The sequence below is a fragment of the Sorghum bicolor genome, chromosome 4 (assembly GCF_000003195.3).
Source record: "Sorghum bicolor cultivar BTx623 chromosome 4, Sorghum_bicolor_NCBIv3, whole genome shotgun sequence".
Taxonomy (NCBI): Eukaryota; Viridiplantae; Streptophyta; class Magnoliopsida; order Poales; family Poaceae; genus Sorghum; species Sorghum bicolor.
Genome location: NC_012873.2, coordinates 54,447,070 through 54,467,404, shown reverse-complemented (window position 1 = coordinate 54,467,404; position 20,335 = coordinate 54,447,070). Strand labels below are relative to the sequence as shown.

Here is a 20,335-nt window from a genome sequence, read left to right as displayed (position 1 = left end):
TTAGCATCATTAAATCTTGAATAAATATATAAAAATATAAGTACCCACGTCAAATCTAGAAATTGACACAGACATATAGGTTCTAAAAAAAGAAAAACCAATTAGCTGAGCTACAATTGGCCATTAAATTTTAATATTGAACGAACCTATACAGATAAGTACCGAATAAGTCTGTTACATTAATCATGTATTTTATTCTACAAAGATATAAATGTCAGAGATATTTAACTCATTTTTTTTTTGATTCAGTACAAATCTAGAATTGCTTTTCATTTTTAAGATTATTATATACACCTTAATGACCACCAAGATACCGGCCTCCTCGGACACGCTGGCCCACAGTCCCCTAACCAAGACGAGGCCCAATCCGCAGCGGGTCCACGCACGAATCTTGGCACCACATCGCTGCCGTCCACCTAACACGGCTGACTGGAACCTTCATCTTCTTCCCTGCCAAGAAAGGGGGAGGAGATGCGGCGTCCCGTGCACGGCTTTAAAACCTCCCAGGTCACCACGCCGCCGAATCACTAGAAACCCCAAACCAAAGCGAATTTCACCACCAGCGAGCAACCCCCCACCGCAAGTAAGATCAAGGAGGAGGCGATGGCTGGCGGCGGGCAGGCGGCGGTGTCGTTCCTGACGCGGATGGCGGCGGCGGCGGCGGGGTTGGGCCTGGCGGCGTCCGCGGCCTCCACGTCCTTCTACACGGTGGACGGCGGGGAGCGCGCCGTCATCTTCGACCGCGTCCGCGGCGTGCTCCCGCAGACGACGTCGGAGGGCACTCATTTCCTGGTCCCCATCCTCCAGAAGCCCTTCATCTTCGACATCCGCACTCGCCCCCACAGCTTCTCCTCCACCTCCGGCACCAAGGACCTCCAGATGGTCAACCTCACGCTCCGCGTCCTGTCGCGCCCCGACGTCGAACACCTCCCGGACATCTTCAACTCCCTCGGCCTCGAGTACGACGAGAAGGTCCTCCCATCCATCGGCAACGAGGTGCTCAAGGCCGTCGTCGCGCAGTTCAACGCCGACCAGCTCCTCACCGAGCGTCCCCACGTCTCCGCGCTCGTCCGCGAATCGCTCACCCAGCGCGCCCGCGAGTTCAACATCGTCCTCGACGACGTCGCCATCACCCACCTTGCCTACGGGCCGGAGTTCTCGCAGGCCGTCGAGAAGAAGCAGGTCGCGCAGCAGGAGGCCGAGCGCTCCAGGTTCCTCGTCGCGCGCGCCGAGCAGGAGAGGCGCGCCGCCATCGTCCGCGCCGAGGGGGAGAGCGAGGCCGCGCGCCTTATCTCCGAGGCCACGACCACCGCGGGCAACGGCCTGATCGAGCTCAGGAGGATCGAGGCGGCCAAGGAGATCGCCGGCGTGCTGGCGCGCACGCCCAACGTCTCCTACATCCCCGCCGGCAACAATGGCCAGATGCTGCTCGGGCTTAACGCCGCCCGGTGAATGGATCGTCTCTTTCCCCGTGATTAGTTAGTGCCTCAGTGTGGCCTATTGAACTACTTCAGTAATTTCAGATAGTTATGGTTTTGTGGTACGATTCGATGATGGTGATATGCGTTGCTCATAAAGTTCGGCAGACTGAGAATTTATCCAACAATTGTTTCATTTTATTGTCAGAATACTCGATCGTTATTGTGATTTGTGAATGTGATGTCTCTTGTTCGATGTACTTCTTGTCTGATCTATATGTGATTTAGTGCTGCTTGTGGTTATCTTAAGTCTAGCAGTCAAGCTTGGTTGTGCTTGTGGATTAACTGAGTACTGGGTCGAGTTTGGTTGCTTGTTTCACATATTATCAGTATAATTGTGTTCTGCTAGCACGTTCTACTGAAAATAGTACACAGTTCTGTTTTTGAGAATCAGAGACATAGCATACTTTGGAGCTATCTGTTCTTTTTTTCTTTTCAATTTCCTTTTAATGGCGAACGGAGCTACTATCTGACTAGTTTATTAAGACATTGACCTTTCGCTGTTAATATTTACCTTGCTGTTGATTTCTTGGTTTTGCAGCTAGTTTTGCTGGAAGTTAGGTACTGTAGAACTGTTTAGGCAAAGGCCCCATAACCTGTTTCCTTGTATACAATTTTTGCACGCTCGTTTTTCTGAAGCATAAATGCTTTCAGGGGATATTTTTGGTGAAAGTTTGATAATGCGGCATTGGCTTTTAATTTAGTATCATAATGTGTTGGAGTAGATTTTCCCTTGACAGAATCTGCCTTTCTTGAAGTTTATATCGTCCAATGGTTGCTACAATGGCTGTTCTTTGAATGTTGCCTTAGATTCAAATTTGTGCGTTCAGTTTTGTATTGCCTCCCATGTTTCTCTTTATGCTCAAGGAACTGTCCTGTCCTGTCATATTTCCTTTGGATCTCAACCTAACCATCACTTGTTGAGTACTTACGTCTTCCGTAAGCCTTGTTTATGCAAAACATACCTTCACTGATCTAACAAAGAATCAATTGTATCTGATGGAAAAACCAGATACACCATTTTAAGATCGACTTTGTGTGAAGCTCGTTTCTTTCAAGTGGAAGTTTCATGTCTTTTATTTAAATCCAGTTGAAAACAAACAATTTCTGATGGAAAAACCAGACGAAAGTCAAGGAACGAGCGAGCACACAAAGACTTTAGGGGGTGTTTGGCACTGCTCCATGAACTCTGCTCCACAAACTCCACCATAGAGCAGCTCCACGAAAAACTGGAGTTCGTGGAGTACCTCTTTAGGTGCTCTCACAACTCCACCCTTTTTTCATGAAACTGTTTGGCTAAAAAATATGGAGCAGAGCTGAAAAAAGTGGAGCAGAGCAGTCCCAAACACTAGTTACACCTGAAATTCAAAAACTTTTTAAGATTTTTTGTCATATCGAATCTTGTGACACATACATAAAGCATTAAATATAAATAAAAAACTAATTGCATTGTTTGTCTGTAATTTAGGAGATAAATTTTTTAGACCTAATTAGTCCATAATTGGACAATAATTGCTAAATACAAACGAAAGTACTATAGTAGTGGAAAAAAAAACTTTCAACTAGGGAACTAAGGCCTGGTTCAGTTGGCGAATTTTTTTTTTATTTCGCTACAATAGCACTTTCGTTTGTTTGTGATAAATATTGTCCAATTATAGACTAACTAGGGTTAAAAGTTTCGTCTCGCGATTTACAAGCAAACTGTGTAATTAGTTTTTGTTTTTGTCTATATTTAATGCTTCATGCATGTGCCGCAAGATTTTATGTACCGGGAATCTTGAAAAATTTTGTAAACTAAACAAGGGCCTTGTTTAGTTCACCCTAAAAACCAAAAAGTTTTCAAGATTCCTCGTCACATCGAATCTTATGACACATGCATGAAACATTAAATATAGACGAAAACAAAAACTAATTACACAGTTTAGCTGTAAATCATAAGACGAATCTTTTGATCCTAGTTAGTCCATGATTGGATAATATTTGTCACAAACAAACGAAAGTGCTACAGTACCGAAAACTTTTTATTTTTCAGAACTAAACAAGGCCCTGGCCTAAACAAGGCCAAAGTGAAATAGACAAATAGTTGACTTGGTAGTATGATCATTTTTTAAAGTTTATGAAGCCCGATAGTATAGCAGTGGTTTACCGCTCGTGCAATTTTGTTTAAGATCTCTGCGCAGTTGCGCTTACTTGGAATTTTAGCTTGCCGGCCGCAACCTCGAATATTGTTGTTGGTTATAAAGTGTGCAGTGTTTGTGTTTCCTCAGTCCCGGCATTTTGTGATTGAATCTTCTTGATGTGTTGGATTTATTATGGGTTAGACTCATTTAGATTTAATAAATCAATAAACTCTATGGTGTGTAATTATGGACAATATATACATTGTACCAAATAGGAGCAAGTCCAAGGGTTGGAGTGGCTGGCTGATGGTACGGGAGTTTCAACTCAATTATGTGGGAGTTTCAACTCATTATCTGCGGGTGTTTCGATAATTAATTGAGGGAGTTTCAGCTCCGCGTGAAAACCCTGATGATGCCCGTCTCTTCAGCCGCCAGCAGGGGAGTCCCTTCCCCTCCTCTCCTCTCCAGCCACAAGGATAAATAGGAGACTCATCTCCTTGGTACAAGAAGAGAGAACACACAGATCACAGTTCCGTTGCAAAGTAGGAATCCCCATCTCGTAACTTCGCGCGCACGGAGGAGCGAGAGGGCAGGTGCCTCCGGAGCCCTTGCCGTTCGAGACCTTGCACGGGGGATCGGCAATTAGGTTTTTGGGGAGCGTCTACGCGACTGCCCAACTCCATTGCTGCTGTTCATCTTCTTCCCGGAGGTCTCTTGGTGTTGCCGGTCGCCGTCTTCTCCTTCCCGGTGATTGGTTCGACGTCTTCACCTTCGTCTCTACTCCATGGCGATCGAGGAAGGACAAAGTTCTGGAAATCTGAATGCGCGAGTCTCAGGGTATGATCTGTTCATCTTCCCTCAGTTTTACGTCGCTCTGTCTCTGTTTGTTTCAGTAGCTCTGTCGTGCAGGTTCAATAGTTGTGTCATACCTGTTTTAGTAGGTCTGTTTAGTTGTTTCAGAAGATATATGTTGTCTGTTCCTGTTATGTTTAAGTTCTGCGTATATGTCTCTGCTCTACAGTTCTGTTGTTTCGCTAGTATCTGTTTTTCTGTTTCAGTATATCTGTTTATCTGTTTCGATAGTTGTATCATGTTTGGTGCTGTTACAGATAATTATATACCATGCTATGCTTTGATATTTGATTTGCTTTATGGATCATGGTTACATGTCGTAATTATGATTCATGTCATATTTATATTTATCAATAACATCATATATGTCATCATCATATTGTTAATTTATGGAATTAAAATGACATGGAAATTGCCTAATATCCTAACAATCCAAAAACCTAATTATAGGCATTTTTCTGTCAGAGGTTTTGCTGCCATGTTGAAACCTGATACTTTTGATGGTAAAAACTTCTTGATCTGGAAAGCTAAGATGGAATTGTGGCTAACTGCTATGTCATGTTATCATGCCGCTGAGGGCAAGCCTGCTAACTTGTCTCCTGAGGATGAGGCTAAGTTTAAGGCTGATGACAACCTCTTTCGAGGTGCAGTGATTAGCGCACTTGATCCAAAATTCCAGAAAAGCTACATAATTCTTCCAAGCGGGAAAGAGTTATGGGATGCTCTTGTGGCTAAGTTTGGAGTTACAGACGCTGGTACTGAGCTGTATCTTATGGAGCAGTTGTATGACTACAAGATGGTTGAGAACCGTTCTGTAGTGGAACAAGCTCATGAGATTCAAGCACTGGCTAAGGAACTTGAACTTTTCCCTTGTCCCCTGCCTGACAAGTTTGTGGCTGGCGGTATTATCGCCAAGTTACCACCTTCTTAGAAGGAATTTGCTACTTCTCTCAAACACAAGAGGCAAGAGTTCAATGTTGAGGAACTCATTGGTACTCTTGATGTTGAGGAGAGGGCGAGAGCAAAGGATAATGGGAAAGGTGTTGAGCCTTCTACTGCCAATGTGGTGCAGAAGAACTTCCACAAGTTTAACAAGAAGAAAAATCAGAAAAAGAAAGAGAACAACCATAAGCCCAATCGGTCCACTCAATTCAAGAAAACTACCAACAATAACAAGAAGGGAGGCTGCTTTGTTTGTGGCAGTGAGGAACACTGGGCAAGTGAGTGCCCAGATCGCAAGTTCTTCCAAGGGAAGAAATCAGCTAATGTTGTAACTACTGAGACTGTAGGAACATCTGGGTATGGTAATTCTTTGCCATATGTTCTTTCAGTTTGTAATTCACCTGAGTGGTGGATGGATAGTGGTGCAAATATACATGTGTGTGCTGATGTTTCCTTGTTTGCCACTTACCAGGTCGGGAGGTCTGGCGCCTTGTTGATGGGAAATGGGTCGCGTGCTCATGTTCTTGGTGTTGGTACGGTCATTCTGAAGTTTACTTCGGGGATGACGGTGCCATTGAAGAGCGTGCAGCATGTGCCCTCTATCAAGAAAAATCTTGTTAGTGCTTCTATGCTATGTCGAGATGGTTATAGAGTTGTCCTTGAATCGAACAAATGTGTTGTGTCGAAACATGGATCCTTTGTTGGTAAAGGATATGATTGCAGAGGTTTGTTCCGCTTATCTCTACATGATGTGTGTAATAAACTAGTGAATTCTGTTGATATTTCTGATGAGTCGGATTTATGGCATTCACGGTTTTGTCACGCAAGTTATGGTTGTCTTATGCGGTTAGCAAATCTGAATTTAATTCCTAAATTTAACTTGGTCAATAAATCTAAGTGCCATGTATGCGTTGAATCAAAACAACCCCGCAAGCCTCATAAGGCTGCTGAAGCGAGGAACTTGGCACCTTTAGAACTTATTCATTCCGATTTGTGCGAAATGAATGGTATTTTGACTAAAGGCGGTAAAAGATATTTTATCACATTTATAGATGACTCCACTAGATTTTGCTATGTGTATCTCTTAAAAACAAAGGATGAAGCGCTCCATTATTTTAAGGCCTATAAAGCTGAAGTTGAAAACCAACTAGAGAGGAAAATAGAACATTTAAGGTCTGATAGAGGTGGAGAATATTTCTCAAATGATTTCGATGAATTTTGTGTGGAACACGGTATTATTCATGAGAGGACATTGCCATTCTCACCACAATCCAATGGGATTGCTGAAAGGAAAAACCGTACTTTAACAGAGTTGGTGAATGCCATGTTAAATACAGCGGGATTATCCAAGGAATAGTGGGGTGAGGCAATTTTGACCGCGTGTCATGTCCTAAACAGGGTTCCTACTAAAAACAAAGAGATCACTCCATTCGAGGAATGGGAAAAGAAGAGAATAAATCTTTCATATTTACGCACTTGGGGTTGTTTGGCAAAGGTGAATGTGCCAATCAACAAGAAGCGTAAATTAGGACCTAAAACTGTTGATTGTATTTTCCTTGGTTATGCTTTCCACAGCGTTGGATATAGGTTCTTAATTATAAAATCTGATGTGCCTGATATGTATGTTGATACTATCATGGAATCGAGAGACGCTACATTTTTTGAGAATGAGTTTCCCATGAAAAATACACATAGTAAAATAAGTCATGAGACTATAATACCCTATGAGCAAGAATTGTCTATTCCTATAGATCATGCTGAGGAGACTCACATGCACATCCCTGAGGAGGATGACACTATAGTCACTCGAAAGAGCAAGAGACAGAGGATTGCAAAATCCTTTGGTGATGACTTTATAGTGTACCTTGTGGAAGACACGCCAACTACTATTGTTGAGGCATATTCCTCTCCTGATGCCGACTTATGGAAGGAGGCAGTAAGGAGTGAGATGGAATCTATTATGTCCAACGGAACATGGGAGGTCGTTGACCGTCCCTATGGCTGTCAACCTATAGGCTGCAAATGGATCTTTAAGAAAAAGCTTAGGCCTGATGGTACAATTGAGAGGTACAAGGCAAGGCTGGTGGCCAAAGGATATACCCAGAAAGAGGGGGAAGATTTCTTTGACACCTATTCACCGGTCGCTCGATTGACTACAATTCGCACTTTGATTGCCGTGGCAGCTTCATACGGTCTTATCATTCATCAGATGGATGTTAAGACGGCTTTCCTTAATGGAGAGTTAGATGAGGAGATCTATATGGATCAGCCAGAAGGGTTCATTGCGGATGGTCAAGAAAGCAAGGTGTGTAGGCTGTTAAAGTCATTATATGGCCTAAAGCAAGCACCTAAGCAATGGCATGAAAAGTTTGATAGTACACTTATAGCTGCTGGCTTTGTTGTGAATGAAGCTGACACTTGTGTGTATTATCGATATGGTGGGGGTGAGGCTGTTATGCTATGCCTTTATGTTGATGACATTTTGATCTTTGGATCTAATCTCAATGTGATTGAGGAAGTAAAGAAACTTCTATCGAGTAATTTTGATATGAAAGATTTGGGAGAAGCCGATGTCATTCTTAACATCAAGCTTATCAGAGAAGGTGATGGTGGGGTAACTTTGTTACAATCCCATTATGTGGAAAAGGTATTAAGTCGCTTTGGGTTTAGTGACTATGATCCTGCTCCCACGCCTTATGACCCTAGTGTGCTATTGAGGAAAAACCGAAGAATAGCAAGGGATCAATTAACATACTCCTAGATCATTGGCTCACTTATGTACCTTGCGAGTGCAACGAGACCTGATATTTCATATGCTGTGAGCAAGCTGAGTCGGTTTGTGTCAAAACCGGGCGATGATCACTGGCGTGCTCTTGAGAGAGTGTTGCGCTACCTGAAAGGGACTATGTCCTACGATATTCACTATACCGGAAACCCTAGAGTGTTGGAAGGCTATTGTGATGCCAACTGGATCTCTGATGCTGATGAGCTTTATGCCACGAGCGGATATGTGTTCCTGCTTAGAGGTGGTGCTGTTTCCTGGAAGTCTTGCAAGCAGACTATCTTAACGAAGTCTACAATGGAAGCAGAACTCACAGCGTTAGACACTGCTGGGGCTGAGGCCGAGTGGCTTCGTGAACTCCTGATGGATTTACCGGTAGTTGAAAAACCAATACCGGCTATATCCATGAACTGTGACAACCAAACTGTGATTACTAAAGTCAACAGTTCCAGGAATAACATGAAGTCTACAAGGCATGTTAAGAGACGATTAAAATCTGTCAGAAAGTTGAAAACCTCCGGAGTTATAACGGTGGACTATGTCCATACGTCGAATAATCTGGCAGATCAATTCACTAAGGGACTGTCACGTAATGTGATAGAAAGTGCATCGAGAGAGATGGGTATGAGACCCACAAGTTAATCTACTGTAGTGGTAACCTGCTCTATGTGATCGGAGATCCCGTGAAGTAGAGTGGTGAAACAAGCTATGAGTAGATTGAGAGGAAAGTTCCCTTTTGAACCTATCTCTGATGTACAACTTTCCTTCTGTAAGGCAGGTTGGTATTTACCTTAATGTATTCCAAGAGTCTTATACAGATGAGATGTTGGCCTACAGAACATCTTTTGAGGAAAACACCTATATGAGTCAGACTGCTGGTCACAGTCTATGGGACTTGGGTAATCCCTAAATACTCATGAAAGGCACTGAAGTGTGACTTATATGCTTCAAACAGCGGGGATGCCTTGTGCAGCCAAGTATCAGCAAAGAGCTTGAGTGGACCTCATCTCGCACAAAACTGTCAATTCAAGGCATAGTCCATTGTTCAGTTGTGAGTGGGTGAAACTTTTGTTCTAGATGGATGTTCAACTTAACAGTCTCCATCGAAACACTGATATATCAAAGAATTGTGGTTCTGATGCTTCATAATTACAAACCATAGAGTTTGGTGGGGATTGTTGGATTTATTATGGGTTAGACCCATTTAGATTTAATAAATCAATAAACTCTATGGTGTGTAATTATGGACAATATATACATTGTACCAAATAGGAGCAAGTCCAAGGGTTGGAGTGGCTGGCTGATGGTACGGGAGTTTCAACTCAATTATGTGGGAGTTTCAACTCATTATCTGCGGGTGTTTCGATAATTAATTGAGGGAGTTTCAGCTCCGCGTGAAAACCCTGATGATGCCCGTCTCTTCAGCCGCCAGCAGGGGAGTCCCTCCCCTCCTCTCCTCTCCAGCCACAAGGATAAATAGGAGACTCATCTCCTTGGTACAAGAAGAGAGAACACACAGATCACAGTTCCGTTGCAAAGTAGGAATCCCCATCTCGTAACTTCGCGCGCACGGAGGAGTGAGAGGGCAGGTGCCTCCGGAGCCCTTGCCGTTCGAGACCTTGCACGGGGGATCGGCAATTAGGTTTTTGGGGAGCGTCTACGCGACTGCCCAACTCCATTGCTGCTGTTCATCTTCTTCCCGGAGGTCTCTTGGTGTTGCCGGTCGCCGTCTTCTCCTTCCCGGTGATTGGTTCGACGTCTTCACCTTCGTCTCTACTCCATGGCGATCGAGGAAGGACAAAGTTCTGGAAATCTGAATGCGCGAGTCTCAGGGTATGATCTGTTCATCTTCCCTCAGTTTTACGTCGCTCTGTCTCTGTTTGTTTCAGTAGCTCTGTCGTGCAGGTTCAATAGTTGTGTCATACCTGTTTTAGTAGGTCTGATTAGTTGTTTCAGAAGATATCTGTTGTCTGTTCGTGTTATGTTTAAGTTCTGCGTATATGTCTCTGTTCTATAGTTCTGTTGTTTCGCTAGTATCTGTTTTTCTGTTTCAGTATATCTGTTTATCTGTTTCGATAGTTGTATCATGTTTGGTGCTGTTACAGATAATTATATACCATGCTATGCTTTGATATTTGATTTGCTTTATGGATCATGGTTACATGTCGTAATTATGATTCATGTCATATTTATATTTATCAATAACATCATATATGTCATCATCATATTGTTAATTTATGGAATTAAAATGACATGGAAATTGCCTAATATCCTAACATGATGTTGGCACATCTTGTATATTCAGGGCTTGTTTAGTTCTAAAAAAAAATTTGCAAAATTTTTCAGATTCTTCGTCACATCGAATCTTGCGACACATGCAGATGAATCTTTTAAGCCTAGTTAATTCGTAATTGGACAATATTTATCAAATACAAACAAAAATATTACAGTGTTCATTTTGCAAAATTTTTTGAAACTAAACAAGACCTTAAATATGGCTGTCTGTCTCTAGCAGAACTCATAGCATCTTCTAGGTCGAATCCAATCCAGAAGTAGCTTGCCAACAGTTCTTTACTAAATAGTAATTCTATATTATGTTCTAGGTTGAATCTAGGAGTAGCTTCCCAACAGTTTTAGGGAGTACTGAATAGTAATTCTATGCTCATTGCTCAAGTTATTCTCTTAAATGAATTAAGAGGTCGTGGCTTGAAAAAGTAGTTTATCCTAATTCACTTCCTCCACAGAACCGCATGATTCTGGAGAATAAATTCTAGCTATTATCTCGTCGAGAATTACATTTACATCCGATGGAGCATGAGGATGTCTATTTGACATCTTTTTTTGTGTGTGACAATGTCTATTTTACATGTGGCTCGCCCCACAACTTAGACAGGGCCTAGATAGCCAAACGTGAACATGAAAAATGTTATCGGCTCGAACACCCCTTGGCATATTCAGGCTTTTTAGTTCATCTATAAAACCAAAAACTTTTCAAGATTTCCCATCACATTAAATCTTGCGGCAGATGCATGGAGCATTAAATGTAGACAAAAATATTAAAAACTAATTGCACAATTTATCTATAAATCGCGAGACGAATCTTTTGAGCCTAGTTAGTCTATGATTAGACAATATTTGCCAGATAAAAACGAAAATGCTACAGTAGCCTAAAACAAAAAATTTGAGGAACTGAACAAGGCCATTTCAGTTGTTTTTATTTTTTCATTAAAAATACAGACCCGTGGGATGCCTACTGGGCACGAACCTTTTGCTTGAAATGAACCGAGCTTTTCTTTCGTCCTAAATGGTCAAGACCAGTTATAAAGCACTCATAATTTTCTTAGTCCATCCTATTTTACTTGGCTGAAAAATTATAACTAAAATTACTGTTCACTAATTTATTGTGATAGAAAAACACTGCTAAACGACTGACATATTGCGAGTCTTCCTATGCTCTATCTAGTTATAAATTATAGATAAATATCTCCGGGTGTTTGATGGATAGATTACCGTATCTGCATAGCCCTCATTTTTATGTTTCACTCCGGTCTTAGAGCAAGAACAATAGTACAACGAGCTGCTTACTGAACTTTTTTCATTCTTATATCTAAGCCGGCCTTATAGTCCGCTTCTACTCTTTTTTACAGCCGGCTTCTACTCTCTCTTCTTATCGTCTCCACCTCAGCAGGTTTACTTCCTTCCTCCTACGCTTACGCAGAAGCACCGTACAGACGGAGGAAACACATGCACGGGCACACCGTACGTGCCCCCTGCGATGCCGGTGCCTTTTTTTTTTTGCGACACTGCGATGCCGGTGCCGTGTGGCGCGGTCAACACTCAGCACACACGGCAGGCAGGCAGGCAGACAGCATGGCCACCATCTCATCGCACGGAGCCAGGAGGGGTCCCCGAGTCCCCCAACCCACGCCACGCCACACCGCACGCAGTACCGCACCGCGCCCATCCCCGCCCGCCGTCCGAGCCCAAACAAAACAAGCCACACAGTGCGGTCCCGTCCTGCTCCTCCGTGGTTTGAGTTTGACCGCGACGCGAGTACGCGACCAGCCCTCTCCTCCTCTTCCCTCCCACCTCCCTTGCCGAAGCGAAGAGCACACCCCCACAGCAGAAGCGAAAAAACGGCAGGAAGCGCAAGCCAATCGGGGCAGGCAGAGATGCTCGCCCGCTGAGCGCGAGGCGACCCGCAGCCCGGCCCCGTCCGAGACGCAGGCGCGCCGCCGCCATGGATCCGGCGTCCGAGGAGCTCGAGCGCCGCAGCCGCTACCTCAGCTCGCTCATCCGCCGCACCAAGCTCAGCGCCGCCCCGGCTCGAGCTCCCCCTCCTCAGCCGGAGCCGGAGCCCGAGGTGGCGGTGGCGCCACCGAATCCGAATCCGGAGCCGGAGCCGGAGCCGGAGGCCGCGGTTGGGAAGCGCGGGGAGGCTAAGGCGGCGGAGCCAGTGGCCGAGGAGAAGGAGGAGGAGGAGAAGCGGGAGGCCAAAGAGGCGGGGGACGGCGAGAAGGGGAAAGAGATCAAGGCGAAGGACGACGACAGCAGGAAGGTGTCGGTGCGGGTGCGCGCGGCCGACATGCCCCTCCCGCTGCAGCGCCGCGCGGTCCGCCTCGCCTACGAAGCCATCGCCGCCATGCCCCGCCTCGACAGCAAGCGCCTTGCCCTCGCGCTCAAGAAGGTGTGTATGCCACCGTCCGTCCTACACATCTCGGATTCTCGGTAGTTAAATTTCTCTTGGGAAGGTGTGGCAAAGAGACCATTTGCGTCGCTATGTCGAGCGCACGGAGACCATTTGTTGTGGGCATGATACAGAGAAATGCGGGTATGCAGTTGTGCATTTGGGTTTGATCCGGCCATTCGGGTAGGTGTTATTACTAATGCAGTAATGCTGAGGTCGTAGGGAATATGACTGACTGCCTAACTCGCTAGTACCCACAGTGGCTAGTCATAATTCGTAACAATACCTTGTTGGGGTAAAATCAGGGATCCAGTTTGACATTGAGTTTGTCCTCTCTGCAATTCTTCTGAGATGAAATGGAACTCCTCGAGGTGCTTCTGTAGTTGTGTGAGAATTGTGCTATGACTTCGGTTTTGATAGCTATTTAGCCTTACAGCCAAGGACCAAGGTAAGAGGCAGGGCTTGAGGAATTCATTAGCTAGCTTTACATCCTGCCTAGCAAATACGACTTGTTGCATTGCATTCTCTTTAGCAAATTGGTTTGTCCATCAGTACAGCAGAGGCGATCTGGATGACGAATGTGGCAGTGTTAGAGATGGCCAGTCATGTATGCATCTTAAAACTTTAGCAGGACTGTTTCATGATTGCAATGCAGTGTCTGTTAGATTTATTGAAAGGAGCATCTTGAAGAAAGCAGGACATGTTGATACTATTTCTAATTCTTAGATATTGACATTTGGTCCCTATATTGAAGACATTACCTCAGACCCTAGTGCTATTAGTGCAAATCATCTGCTTTTGTGTAGCCATTAATATCTTGTTTATGTGGACCTTCTGAATTCGCCTAGCTTAGCAGTGGACCAGTGGACCTAGATGTCCCCAAGTTCTACCAATGTGTTGAATGAATGCATTCTTCTGTTCCTCTTCATTCATGGTGTTTTGTCGCCATGCCATCCTTGTCTTGTCTAGCAAGTAGCAACTACTGTTAGTTTATCCCCCACATGTGTAACTAGGAATTAATCTTCAAAGACGTTGATACAAGCAGCCCGGAGGATCAAAGCAATCTGAACTTCTACTTTGTGTTAGTGTTAACTGAAAATGCTAATATCCAAAAAGGGATTCTTGACAAAACATATGTATTGTTATGATCTGTGTGTACAATAATTTATTTTAGCCTGCATAAGATTGTTTGGGCCAATAGCCTTAATTTGTCACTATGAATAGATTTGTTATAGGTTTGCTGCTAAAATGACTGTTGTCTCTTGGGTTTTCAAGCTTACAGCTTAGTGCAATATTATGTCCTCCATTTATGAAGCCTTGCTCTTCTTTTATATTGAGCATTTGGTGTACCTGAGGCTGTAGAAAATCATTGTATCTCTGTGCATCTCTTTCATAATATGATTTATAACTATTAGTTTCCTGTAACCTCCTAAACCTGCTGAATGTATAATCTGGGTTCTAGTATTCCTAATAATCTGCTGATTACTTGAGGCTATTGTTTTCCTGAACATTGGTTGCATGCATATTAGTTGTTTAACCAGGATCTGGATGTCTGGTGACTCTGCAATTCATCAATCTTCTCCATGTTATTGGTAGATGATATTGTTTTCATTTGCCTGCAGGAATTTGATACAGCATATGGTCCTGCTTGGCATTGCATTGTTGGAACAAGCTTTGGTTCCTATGTCACCCACTCTCTGGGAGGTTTCTTGTACTTCTCTGTCGACAAGGCCTATATTCTTCTCTTCAGAACCGCTGTTGAGCCACTAGGCCATCCGCGATGAGGGGCCATGGAACACTCTACTAGCTAGCACATTCTGTATTCGACATTTAACTGCAGAAGGTTAAGGAGAGTAGAACGATCATCGCCCTCCATGCAAATATGTAGAACCAATCTGCTGTAACTAGTTTTTTTCCATGTACTGTGCACTAATCTGCTATGTAAACCTTAACATTAGCTTTCGGAGCTGTAACTTGACTCGGTTCTTCAGTGCGAGGGGAATTTTCTTTCGCATCCTGTAATGCCTTGTAACCTTTGTTCACCTTGGAATCAGTATGATCTCTGAGGTCATAACTTATGGTGGCGAACCTCAAGGTTTGAGATTCAATCATCGGTTGTGGTAGATGCATCCAGTTGATGTAGTTGGTCTGGTATATCAGTATATGCATCCAGTTAATATATATGTTCTGATGGATGCTCCTTATTTGATGTGCGCTTCTAACTGGCTTTCAGATTCAGAAAGAATGTTCGTTCGGTATCCCATGTTCAGAAACATATTGATAGATGAAACCTGAAATTATTTTCTCAGTTTCTACCTCTATACTAGTCTGATAATCATCAAGCATTTTTATTTACATCTGATCTGCATTGTCATCGCTGAGCTGAGTGAGAAGAATGAGCTAGTGTTTCGTCATCCATTAATTCTGTTCAGTTAATACTGTATTAACAAGCATCCCTCATGCATAGTGCAATTCCCTATCTATCACTAGTACATCTGAAATAGATTCTGTCGCTGTCTCCATTACAGCTAACTGGTGAGGCGATAAAACATCCCGATATGACAACGCTAAAAACTAAGAGGAAAAATTCAGGAACAGGCGCCTCGACATGATCCAAAACAGCCTAAACTAAAACAGTGCAGCCATGGGGACCATCTGGCCCAAAACCAAGGACGCGACCAGGCTCCAGATGCTCCTGAACTCGTCCCTCCTCGACGACGCACCGTGATGGTGGTGGTGCTGCTGCTCCGGGACTGGCGGCGGCGGCGCTTCCACGACTGCATGCAACCATTCATACACACAGGCAGGCATATATTCAAGTGTCAGCTAAACGCATGCAACGGCGGCGGCCGGCGGCCAGAGAATAAGTGAACTGACCAGGCTCGTGGGGGGAGGTGCCGGTGCGGCAGCCGACGGGGAGGTTGCAGCGGGCGGGGAGCTTGAACATCTGCTCCTTGGTGACGTTGAAGGTGGCGAGCAGCTCCGGGTCGGCGAAGAGGCGGCACAGGCACGGCATCTCGGCGGCCGCGGCGGTGTGCATGGCCGTGCAGCACGTGGACGAGGGGTGCTTGGTGGTCTTGAGGTACGCCGTGCACGGCAGAAGCTCCTCCAGGCACGGCAACAGGTGCTGTGAGGGGGCGACGACGCCGTGCGGGGCGCCCGCCGGGGCATGATGGTGGCGGCGGGAGGAGACGGTGTCGACGGCGACGGCGAGGAGGAGGAGGAGGAGCGCGGCGAGATGCTGCGCGCGTGGACGCATCGTCGTCGTCGTTGGCGCAGGCTTCGGAAGGGTCGATCGGGGTGTGATGACTGATGAGTGACGATGCGAGGTTCAGGGAGGCGGAAGATCGCCGGCCGGGGCCGTTTGACTTGTTAAGCCCCTGCTCGCGCGCTGGCCAGGAGTCAGGAGACGACGTTATTTCGGGCAAAAAGACGATGATTTTGCCAAGTTCATAGGATCACATACCTAGTTAGTCAAATGGAGCGGTGAAAGGAAACACTCTTGAATGAAACCCAAAAAGAATGAAAAACACGGTATCAAAGAAATCAAATAATTTCAAGTTTAACTAAATATAATACAGAAAACTACTATCACTTAGGATGCGTCATAAGTATAACTAGATAATTTCGAAATATATTTTTGTTAAAAAAATCATATTTAAACAAAGATAAAATGTTGATGTTATTTTCTATAAATAACCTAATTGAAAGATTTTACATTCTCCTTTGGATGGGAGAGTATTAGCAAACATTCAAAGCTTCTCTTAACCAATGTCACCGATCAAACTTCTAGATGTAAATCTCTTGAGATTTACTTGTATGGCTCTCAGAAAAATGTATCTTCCTTATATGGCTTTTTTTTACTTCCTTCTATGGCTCTCAAACGAACTTTCATTCCTTCTACGACCTTCCGTCCGTTTTCAGCACTTAACGGTGTTAAGCGGAGAGTAAAAAGACCATAATGCCCCTAGCGTCAAATTTTTCGCAAAGGTTGGTTTGTTTCTTGTATATTTTGACTAATAGTAAACAAATAAATTGACAATTTAGACATTATAACAATACATATTTAGATCATAATAAATATTTAGACAACATCACAGTATAGTACAATATGTGCTTAAAAATTTCATTTATACAAGAAACAAACCAAACTTTGTTGAAAAATTTTTCATGTCAGGGGTATTATGGTCTTTCCCTCCACTTAACACCATTAAGTGCTGAAAACAGACGGAAGACCATAGAAGGAATGAAAATTCGTTTGAAGGCCTCAGAAGGAAGTTCAAAAAAAAAAAGACCATATAAGGAAGATGCATTTTTTTAGGGCCGCACAAGAAAATCTCTCAAATCCCTTTGTCCATTAGTTAAGAGAAACTGAAGTATGGGTTTAACTAAATTGAAGCTTTGATGGTCCCTAATAATTGCTAGTACTCACTTCAGTTTCTCTTAACTAATTAATGTTTGCTGATATTTTGTTAAAAAACATATTTGAAGGTATTTGATTATATTTCTCTTTGTTTCTTAATCCAAAGTACTCCCTCCATCTCAAATTGTAAGTCATTCAAGAATCTTGGAGAGTCAAAACATCTCAAGTTTGACCAAAATTATAGAAAAAATTACAAAGTTTTGTGGCATTAAATAGATAGACTATGAAAATATAATTAATGAAGAACCTAATGATACTTAGTTAATATCATAAATGTTATTATTCTACCGTATAAATTTGGTCAAACTTGAGATGCTTTGACTCTCCAATATCCTTGCAATGACTTACAATTTGGGATGGAGGGAGTACACTAGTAAATGAGACATAGACCTCGGTGATGTAAACCCAGTGGCACTTGGCAGTCTAAACTATTCTCCAAATGGACCTAACATATGGACCATCAAGGAAAGCATGTGTAACATCCAAAAATTCACATTCGAAAATCACTCGCATTAAAAATTATTTTCAAAATATATTTTAAAAACTATAAAATAATTTGAGCTCTATAGTATCTCCATCCATATTTTTCGCGCACAAATAACAGCGAGTACCAGCAAGCTTACATGCAAGAAAACATAGCAGTGCACCTACACGAATATATATCTCATGCATGCATGCAGGACATGCCACCGTCCATTTGCATGCACCTGCATGTAAGGACACGGTGATTAGGCACCGTCCATTTGTATGCATCGTGCATGCAAATTAGGCACCGACCATGCGCTACAGTAGCATTTGTAATGGCACGCAGCTGAGCGCTTTGGCTATAAAAACCAGCCTCGGGTGCTCACTCTCACCACCCGAGAAACACGTTCACTCACTCGCTCACTCACTCTCACTTCGCGTATACCGTATACGGCCATACGCACAAGCCGAGCTCGACTGTCGTCGCAAGACGAGGTGAGCAGCTCATGAACATCTCCTTGCTCTTCTCTATCTTTCTGTAGTTTTTTCCTGTATTTTTGCTTGTATTTATCTGTACCAATTCACTGCCAAGAACTCCACGAATAGAACCATGACATACAGAAGAGCTCTAATGATCCCTGCTAATTTCTCTCTAACCATGCATGCGTGGGCCATAAGCATTAACTTCACAAAATAGTACATGCATGCATGCACTACCAGCCAAGCAAATGCCCACGTGAAGCATCCATTCCTTAATCATCGTTAGCCTTTTTCGCATGATTAAATTTCGGTCATTTCACAAATACCACATGCTAACTCTGGTTTCAATAATTCTTTTTCCTAAATTTATCTAAAATCATGATCTACCTCCCATATTAATTTCATGATTTTTGGAGCTCATTTGAATTTATATGATTATTTATCTGTGTCTGTTGTCTGTGTCGTTCGTCGCGTATTTTAGCTGACGGAGTGAACGAGCCCGAAACGAGAACGTTGGAGACGAGTACCGCGAGTTTGACGCCGAGAACCCGGACTGTCAACAAGAGTTTGCCGAGGACGCCGACGGAGGCAAGTCCAACCGATCCCCTTTGATGCATATTGATCCTATTTTTAAACACAACCCGTAGAAGCCGTTTTAAATATTGCATGTACGATATATGTACGAAGTATTTTCGCTGCTTAGATAAAACCTGTTGAATAGTCATCCTTGAATTGATATTACCCGATAATTGTCTTGTTCGAACCTAGTAACAAATAATATGCTATGACAGAAATATTATTATTTAGTATGCTTAGGACTTGTTACTCATCCTGGATACTCATCGCTATATTTTCTCAAATATAATGATTTTAGAAGTAAAAGGTGTGAGTGGTGAAAATATATTGTGGGTATTGTGAAAATGGTAATGAACAAGTTATAGATGTGATCACTATAGAGATGGGGCGGATGGGATCCCTGTTGGGGGATGCCTTGGTGTTGTGGCTTATACCTTGCGGGGTTAAGCGTGAAGATATCCGGCTTGTCTCGATTAAGGACTGAGTTGATGATTCATCTTGCCTAACTCATTTATCGTACAACCACTCGCATTGCATGGGAAAGGCTTAGTCTAAATTCCTCTAGTTAGTATGGCAATCACCTGGAGGCAGGTGTGCAACGGGACACTAAGTGATGTATGTGAAATTGTGGAAATGTATGAAAAAAGCTTTGTGAATTATTGTGGTATCATGAGATGTGGCCTTAGTGTTCCCATGGTGAGCGCCATTACTTAGCTATGGAGGGTAATGACTTTGATGGATCTGTGCTTGCACGACGGTGTAAGTTATGGTATCCTACTTGTGGGAAAAGTGTACAACCTCTGCAGAGTGTAAATCTATCTGGATAGCCGTGTCCGCGGTCTCGGACGGGTTATGGTTTGGTTTCAACAACTAGATGGGTTGGGATGAGTGAAAACATGAGGTGAGTGTGATTTTAGAAATAAATGGTGGACTGCCATTGTGTTGTGGGAACAAGGGTTCAACAACACTTAAAATTGTGATCAAACCCCCATTTTTAGAAATACTATCATATGTGGAAAAAGAGTTCTTTTACAACAGTATTTGTGAAATGAAACCTTACATGTGTAAAAAGATAGCTTTATGTAAATAAAACTAAGCCTCATCCTTGATTTATCCATATGCATATATATTGTTACCCCCTTTCGTAGGGTAAGGTTGGATTTGCTGAGTACTTTGTACTCACCCTTGCTTTATTAAACAGAGGAAGATCCGGACTTCGATCCCGAAGTGGCGTTCGAGTAAGGTCGTGTCTGCACCCAACTAAGCCTGTGGCATTGGGACTCGTCAGATGTTCGATGGCGATATCGTTTGTTTCTGGGTCCTTTGGACCTATGTTGTATTTTGGTGTCTTATTATTATAGCGTGCCTTCCTTGTCCACGCTTTCTAAGACTACTGCGCTGAAACTTATCTGATGTAATAAATGTGTTACTAGCCTCCTGGGACTAGTATTGTATCTCATTTGAGTTTCAACCAGGGGCGTTTCAGCATGCTTAACCGTTTCATTGCAATTATTGACTTCACGTCTGGCT

General features: G+C 43.4%; 3 protein-coding genes across 3 annotated transcripts; 2 read left to right on the top strand and 1 right to left on the bottom strand.

Annotated features, from left to right (window-relative positions):
* On the top strand, window positions 456-1,694 carry LOC8055406 (prohibitin-3, mitochondrial). The gene has a single exon (XM_002454022.2). It carries the CDS (start codon window positions 604-606, stop codon window positions 1,450-1,452), a length of 849 nt encoding a protein of 282 aa, XP_002454067.1. The 5' UTR covers window positions 456-603; the 3' UTR covers window positions 1,453-1,694.
* Window positions 12,192-14,939, top strand: LOC8070560 (protein TsetseEP). The gene is made up of 2 exons (XM_002454021.2): window positions 12,192-12,861; window positions 14,484-14,939. The coding sequence occupies exons 1-2, from the start codon at window positions 12,415-12,417 to the stop codon at window positions 14,643-14,645; spliced, it is 609 nt and encodes a 202-aa protein (XP_002454066.1). The 5' UTR covers window positions 12,192-12,414; the 3' UTR covers window positions 14,646-14,939.
* Window positions 15,129-16,249, bottom strand: LOC8055405 (non-specific lipid-transfer protein-like protein At5g64080). The gene is made up of 2 exons (XM_002452300.2): window positions 15,739-16,249; window positions 15,129-15,638 (listed from the first exon to the last, which is right to left on the bottom strand). The coding sequence occupies exons 1-2, from the start codon at window positions 16,118-16,120 to the stop codon at window positions 15,490-15,492; spliced, it is 531 nt and encodes a 176-aa protein (XP_002452345.2). The 5' UTR covers window positions 16,121-16,249; the 3' UTR covers window positions 15,129-15,489.